Source organism: Coregonus lavaretus (genome assembly GCF_964263955.1).
Source record: "Coregonus lavaretus genome assembly, contig: HAP1_SCAFFOLD_1063, whole genome shotgun sequence".
Classification (NCBI taxonomy): Eukaryota; Metazoa; Chordata; class Actinopteri; order Salmoniformes; family Salmonidae; genus Coregonus; species Coregonus lavaretus.
This window is the reverse complement of record NW_028166449.1, coordinates 1-8,063: the sequence shown is the minus strand read 5'-3', so window position 1 is coordinate 8,063 and position 8,063 is coordinate 1. Positions and strand designations below refer to the sequence as shown.

The 8,063-nt window shown below is 41.5% G+C and overlaps 1 protein-coding gene across 1 annotated transcript; it reads left to right on the top strand.

The window, feature by feature from the left end:
• Positions 1–546: 546 nt before the first annotated feature.
• Positions 547–3,981, top strand: LOC311114693 (kinesin-associated protein 3-like; the record flags this gene model as incomplete). Its single annotated transcript, XM_084189934.1, has 4 exons — positions 547–663; positions 1,071–1,202; positions 3,615–3,766; positions 3,925–3,981. Coding segments are annotated over exons 1-4 (373 nt in total), but the record flags the coding sequence as incomplete, so codon positions are not given.
• Positions 3,982–8,063: the final 4,082 nt, after the last annotated feature.

Here is an 8,063-nt window from a genome sequence, read left to right as displayed (position 1 = left end):
CCCATCTGTGTTTAATAAGAGGTAAAAGCCCTGATGCTCCCATCTGTGTTTAATAAGAGGTAAAAGCCCTGATGTTCCCAACTGTGTTTAATAAGAGGTAAAAGCCCTGATGTCCCAAGTGGTGCACTGACATGATGATGTCATCACCCCATCCTTCATAGAAAACAGGAAGTGGTTAAGAGGTATTCTGTTGGACCATAGTTCTGATCATAGCCGCGGGAAGTAGGGGTGCTGAGGGTGCTGCAGAACCCCCTGAAAAATCAGCAATAATACAAAATAAATTAATAAATTAATATATATATATTTTTCTCTTAAAAGTAGTGCACTGGGCCTTTACTAGTCCTGTATTAGCGGACCGATATATAAGTGTCTAGCGAATAGCAGCACCCCCACCAGGAACACGACCCTAACTAACATGTGAGTCTGTGTCTTGCCTGTAGAGAGCGCACAAGAACATCAATGTCTTTTTCACGACTCTCAACCACCCCTCTTTCTCTTTCCAACACAATGCATTCTGGGAAAGATAGTTGATCCTAATAACACCGCCACTGGCTTCAGCATTTTCCTAGCCAGTTATTTTGCTGAGATTCTGTTTAAATAGGCATCTTTGGTTTCATATAAAGAGCATAAGATGCAGTCGGAGGATGCACGCTATCTGAAACGGTAAAGATAACGCTGTCATTTCGTCAATCTCTTCTGTATCTCGCTTGTAACGTAAACAATAATGTAAAGCCTTATCATGCTAGCAGCATACCACCTAGCTAGCTAATTGGCATGCTATTCGTATAGCTAGCTAGCCTACAGTAGCCTACTTCTTTGTAACTCAAGATCAAATGTTACCTGTAGACGTTATGTTGTTCTCCATAATGATGTAGAATATCTGCCGCATCCGGCAACGTCAACAACAGCTGTGATGGAGAACAAATCTCAGTCCATCCCGTGAATGGGCGTGGACAATAATTAGCCTCACCTCACTAGCTGTCAAATGTGGTCAAGTTAGTTGATTCTAAAGCGAATGCTAAAATGAAAAGTTAACTAAAATATATTATTCATCCTTATGATGACCGCAGGAAAGTGAAGGGTGGTAGTCTGGACGTGCACCCTACAGAGAAAGCCCTGGTTGTTCAGTATGAGGTGGAGGCGACCATCCTTGGAGAGACCGGAGACGAGATGCTGGGAGACCGCAAGAAGTGTCAGAAGATGTAAGCATGGTTTTAGCGCAGTCAACAAAGGATGTAAATGATATGTGGTGTTTTGGTCTGTGATTTCAACAGTCTAGCCCTGCCACTTTCTTTGCTAAACTGAGAGATGTGGCTGGGGAAATGTAGCTAGTCTAATTCTATTCTATTCCCCTCTATTCTATTCCCCTCTATTCTATTATATTCCCCTCTATTCTATTCCCCTCTATTCTATTCTATTCCCTCTATTCTATTCCCCTCTATTCTATTCCCCTCTATTCTATTATATTCCCCTCTATTCTATTCCCCTCTATTCTATTCCCCTCTATTCTATTCCCCTCTATTCTATTCCCCTCTATTCTATTCCCTCTATTCTATTCCCTCTATTATATTCTATTCCCCTCTATTCTATTCCCCTCTATTCTATTCCCTCTATTCTATTCCCCTCTATTCTATTCCCCTCTATTCTATTCCCTCTATTCTATTCCCTCTATTCTATTCCCCTCTATTCTATTCCCCTCTATTCTATTCCCCTCTATTCTATTCCCCTCTATTCTATTCCCCTCTATTCTATTCCCCTCTATTCTATTCCCTCTATTATATTCCCCTCTATTATATTCCCCTCTATTCTATTCTACTCCCCTCTATTCTATTCCCTCTATTCTATTCCCCTCTATTCTATTCCCCTCTATTCTATTCTATTCCCTCTATTCTATTCCCCTCTATTATATTCCCCTCTATTCTATTCCCTCTATTCTATTCCCCTCTATTCTATTCTATTCCCTCTATTATATTCTATTCTATTCCCCTCTATTCTATTCCCCTCTATTCTATTCTATTCCCCTCTATTCTATTCCCCTCTATTCTATTCCCCTCTATTCTATTCCCCTCTATTCTATTCTACTCCCCTCTATTATATTCCCTCTATTCTATTCCCCTCTATTCTATTCCCCTCTATTCTATTCCCCTCTATTCTATTCTATTCCCCTCTATTCTATTCCCCTCTATTCTATTCTACTCCCCTCTATTCTATTCCCTCTATTCTATTCCCCTCTATTCTATTCCCCTCTATTCTATTCTATTCCCTCTATTCTATTCCCCTCTATTCTATTCTATTCCCCTCTATTCTATTACATTCCCCTCTATTCTATTCTACTCCCCTCTATTCTATTCCCCTCTATTTTATTCCCCTCTATTCTATTCCCTCTATTCTACTCCCCTCTATTATATTCCCTCTATTCTATTCCCCTCTATTCTATTCCCCTCTATTCTATTCCCCTCTATTCTATTCTATTCCCCTCTATTCTATTCCCCTCTATTCTATTCTACTCCCCTCTATTCTATTCCCCTCTATTTTATTCCCCTCTATTCTACTCCCCTCTATTCTATTATATTCCCCTCTATTCTATTCCCCTCTATTCTATTCCCCTCTATTCTATTCTATTCCCCTCTATTCTATTCCACTCTATTCTATTCTACTCCCCTCTATTCTATTCCCCTCTATTTTATTCCCCTCTATTCTATTCCCCTCTATTCTATTCTATTCTATTCCCCTCTATTCTATTCTACTCCCCTCTATTCTATTCCCCTCTATTTTATTCCCCTCTATTCTATTCCCCTCTATTCTATTCTATTCCCCTCTATTCTATTCCCCTCTATTCTATTATATTACCCTCTATTCTACTCCCCTCTATTATATTCCCCTATATTCTATTCCCCTCTATTCTATTCTACTCCCCTCTATTCTATTCCCCTCTATTCTATTCCCCTCTATTCTATTCTACTCCCCTCTATTCTATTCCCCTCTATTTTATTCCCCTCTATTCTATTCCCCTCTATTCTATTCTATTCTATTCCCCTCTATTCTATTCTACTCCCCTCTATTCTATTCCCCTCTATTCTATTCCCCTCTATTCTATTCTATTCCCCTCTATTCTATTCCCCTCTATTCTATTATATTACCCTTTATTCTACTCCCCTCTATTATATTCCCCTCTATTCTATTCCCCTCTATTCTATTCTACTCCCCTCTATTCTATTCCCCTCTATTCTACTCCCCTCTATTCTATTCCCCTCTATTCTATTCCCCTCTATTCTATTCTATTCCCCTCTATTCCCCTCTATTCTATTCTATTCCCTCTATTCTATTCCCCTCTATTATATTCTACTCCCCTCTATTCTATTCTATTCCCCTCTATTCTATTCCCCTCTATTCTACTCCCCTCTATTCTATTCTACTCCCCTCTATTCTATTCCCCTCTATTCTATTCCCCTCTATTCTATTCTATTCCCCTCTATTATATTCCCCTCTATTCTATTCCCCTCTATTCTATTCCCCTCTATTCTATTCCCCTCTATTCTATTCCCTCTGTTCTATTTCCCTCTATTATATTCCCCTCTATTATATTCCCCTCTATCTCACTCCCTCCCTGTCAGTATTCGTCTGAAGAGCCTGAATACGAGCACAGACATTGCAGCTCTGGCCCGTAAGGTGGTTGAGGAGTGTAAACTCATCCATCCCTCTAAGCTGTCGGAGGTGGAGCAGCTGCTCTTCTATCTACAGAACCGCAAGAAGGCCAGCGGGAAAGGTGAGCATCGACATCAACTGTCCCCCCTGAAACACATACCACAGATAACTATGGTACCACTCCACAGTTGGAGTTGTTATTGTGTTATTCCACTGTAAGGACTATGCTATAACAGTGTAGTTCTGTGTTAACCAGTGATGCATTCCATTTCTCTGCAGCAGAGAAGAGAGTGGTGAAACCTAGAGACCTAACGCCATTTGAAGGAATGGAGGTAAGTAAGGGACATTCAGCAGTCACTGCTATTACTACAACTGCTACTATTTTAACGAATAACGCTAATATCATAACAATACATTTAATTATTAAGGGGCTTCTCACAACAGACCTCTAAAGCATCATTGTGACCGTGTGGTTCTGCTTTCTAGATAGATGAGGAGGCTAACATCAACAAGGTGTCTCTCTGTTCTAGATAGATGAGGAGGCTAACATCAACAAGGTGTCTCTCTGTTCTAGATAGATGAGGAGGCTAACATCAACAAGGTGTCTCTCTGTTCTAGATAGATGAGGAGGCTAACATCAACAAGGTGCCTCTGTTCTAGATAGATGAGGAGGCTAACATCAACAAGGTGTCTCTGTTCTAGATAGATGAGGAGGCTAACATCAACAAGGTGTCTCTGTTCTAGATAGATGAGGAGGCTAACATCAACAAGGTGTCTCTGTTCTAGATAGATGAGGAGGCTAACATCAACAAGGTGTCTCTGTTCTAGATAGATGAGGAGGCTAACATCAACAAGGTGTCTCTGTTCTAGATAGATGAGGAGGCTAACATCAACAAGGTGTCTCTGTTCTAGATAGATGAGGAGGCTAACATCAACAAGGTGTCTCTGTTCTAGATAGATGAGGAGGCTAACATCAACAAGGTGTCTCTGTTCTAGATAGATGAGGAGGCTAACATCAACAAGGTGTCTCTGTTCTAGATAGATGAGGAGGCTAACATCAACAAGGTGTCTCTCTGTTCTAGATAGATGAGGAGGCTAACATCAACAAGGTGTCTCTGTTCTAGATAGATGAGGAGGCTAACATCAACAAGGTGTCTCTGTTCTAGATAGATGAGGAGGCTAACATCAACAAGGTGTCTCTGTTCTAGATAGATAGATGAGGAGGCTAACATCAACAAGGTGTCTCTCTGTTCTAGATAGATGAGGAGGCTAACATCAACAAGGTGTCTCTCTGTTCTAGATAGATGAGGAGGCTAACATCAACAAGGTGTCTCTGTTCTAGATAGATGAGGAGGCTAACATCAACAAGGTGTCTCTGTTCTAGATAGATGAGGAGGCTAACATCAACAAGGTGTCTCTGTTCTAGATAGATGATGAGGCTAACATCAACAAGGTGTCTCTGTTCTAGATAGATGAGGAGGCTAACATCAACAAGGTGTCTCTCTGTTCTAGATAGATGAGGAGGCTAACATCAACAAGGTGTCTCTGTTCTAGATAGATGAGGAGGCTAACATCAACAAGGTGTCTCTGTTCTAGATAGATGAGGAGGCTAACATCAACAAGGTGTCTCTGTTCTAGATAGATAGATGAGGAGGCTAACATCAACAAGGTGTCTCTCTGTTCTAGATAGATGAGGAGGCTAACATCAACAAGGTGTCTCTCTGTTCTAGATAGATGAGGAGGCTAACATCAACAAGGTGTCTCTCTGTTCTAGATAGATGAGGAGGCTAACATCAACAAGGTGTCTCTCTTTTCTAGATAGATGAGGAGGCTAACATCAACAAGGTGTCTCTGTTCTAGATAGATGAGGAGGCTAACATCAACAAGGTGTCTCTCTGTTCTAGATAGATGAGGAGGCTAACATCAACAAGGTGTCTCTCTGTTCTAGATAGATGAGGAGGCTAACATCAACAAGGTACCTCTGTTCTAGATAGATGAGGAGGCTAACATCAACAAGGTGCCTCTGTTCTAGATAGATGAGGAGGCTAACATCAACAAGGTGTCTCTGTTCTAGATAGATGAGGAGGCTAACATCAACAAGGTGTCTCTCTGTTCTAGATAGATGAGGAGGCTAACATCAACAAGGTGTCTCTCTGTTCTAGATAGATGAGGAGGCTAACATCAACAAGGTGTCTCTGTTCTAGATAGATGAGGAGGCTAACATCAACAAGGTGTCTCTGTTCTAGATAGATGAGGAGGCTAACATCAACAAGGTGTCTGTCTGTTCTAGATAGATGAGGAGGCTAACATCAACAAGGTGTCTCTGTTCTAGATAGATGAGGAGGCTAACATCAACAAGGTGCCTCTGTTCTAGATAGATGAGGAGGCTAACATCAACAAGGTGTCTCTGTTCTAGATAGATGAGGAGGCTAACATCAACAAGGTGTCTCTGTTCTAGATAGATGAGGAGGCTAACATCAACAAGGTGTCTCTGTTCTAGATAGATGAGGAGGCTAACATCAACAAGGTGTCTCTCTGTTCTAGATAGATGAGGAGGCTAACATCAACAAGGTGTCTCTCTGTTCTAGATAGATGAGGAGGCTAACATCAACAAGGTGTCTCTCTGTTCTAGATAGATGAGGAGGCAAACATCAACAAGGTGTCTCTGTTCTAGATAGATGAGGAGGCTAACATCAACAAGGTGCCTCTGTTCTAGATAGATGAGGAGGCTAACATCAACAAGGTGTCTCTCTGTTCTAGATAGATGAGGAGGCTAACATCAACAAGGTGTCTCTGTTCTAGATAGATGAGGAGGCTAACATCAACAAGGTGTCTCTGTTCTAGATAGATGAGGAGGCTAACATCAACAAGGTGTCTCTGTTCTAGATAGATGAGGAGGCTAACATCAACAAGGTGTCTCTGTTCTAGATAGATGAGGAGGCTAACATCAACAAGGTGTCTCTGTTCTAGATAGATGAGGAGGCTAACATCAACAAGGTGCCTCTGTTCTAGATAGATGAGGAGGCTAACATCAACAAGGTGTCTATGTTCTAAATAGATGAGGAGGCTAACATCAACAAGGTGTCTCTGTTCTAGATAGATGAGGAGGCTAACATCAACAAGGGGTCTCTGTTCTAGATAGATGAGGAGGCTAACATCAACAAGGTGTCTCTCTGTTCTAGATAGATGAGGAGGCTAACATCAACAAGGTGTCTCTGTTCTAGATAGATGAGGAGGCTAACATCAACAAGGTGTCTCTCTGTTCTAGATAGATGAGGAGGCTAACATCAACAAGGTGTCTCTCTGTTCTAGATAGATGAGGAGGCTAACATCAACAAGGTGTCTCTGTTCTAGATAGATATATGAGGAGGCTAACATCAACAAGGTGTCTCTGTTCTAGATAGATGAGGAGGCTAACATCAACAAGGTGTCTCTCTGTTCTAGATAGATGAGGAGGCTAACATCAACAAGGTGTCTCTCTGTTCTAGATAGATGAGGAGGCAAACATCAACAAGGTGTCTCTGTTCTAGATAGATGAGGAGGCTAACATCAACAAGGTGTCTCTGTTCTAGATAGATGAGGAGGCTAACATCAACAAGGTGTCTCTGTTCTAGATAGATGAGGAGGCTAACATCAACAAGGTGTCTCTCTGTTCTAGATAGATGAGGAGGCTAACATCAACAAGGTGTCTCTGTTCTAGATAGATGAGGAGGCTAACATCAACAAGGTGTCTCTCTGTTCTAGATAGATGAGGAGGCTAACATCAACAAGGTGTCTCTCTGTTCTAGATAGATGAGGAGGCTAACATCAACAAGGTGTCTCTCTGTTCTAGATAGATGAGGAGGCTAACATCAACAAGGTGTCCTCTGTTCTAGATAGATGAGGAGGCTAACATCAACAAGGTGTCTCTCTGTTCTAGATAGATGAGGAGGCTAACATCAACAAGGTGTCTCTGTTCTAGATAGATGAGGAGGCTAACATCAACAAGGTGTCTCTCTGTTCTAGATAGATGAGGAGGCTAACATCAACAAGGTGTCTCTGTTCTAGATAGATGAGGAGGCTAACATCAACAAGGTGTCTCTGTTCTAGATAGATGAGGAGGCTAACATCAACAAGGTGTCTCTGTTCTAGATAGATAGATGAGGAGGCTAACATCAACAAGGTGTCTCTCTGTTCTAGATAGATGAGGAGGCTAACATCAACAAGGTGTCTCTCTGTTCTAGATAGATGAGGAGGCTAACATCAACAAGGTGTCTCTCTGTTCTAGATAGATGAGGAGGCTAACATCAACAAGGTGTCTCTCTTTTCTAGATAGATGAGGAGGCTAACATCAACAAGGTGTCTCTGTTCTAGATAGATGAGGAGGCTAACATCAACAAGGTGTCTCTCTGTTCTAGATAGATGAGGAGGCTAACATC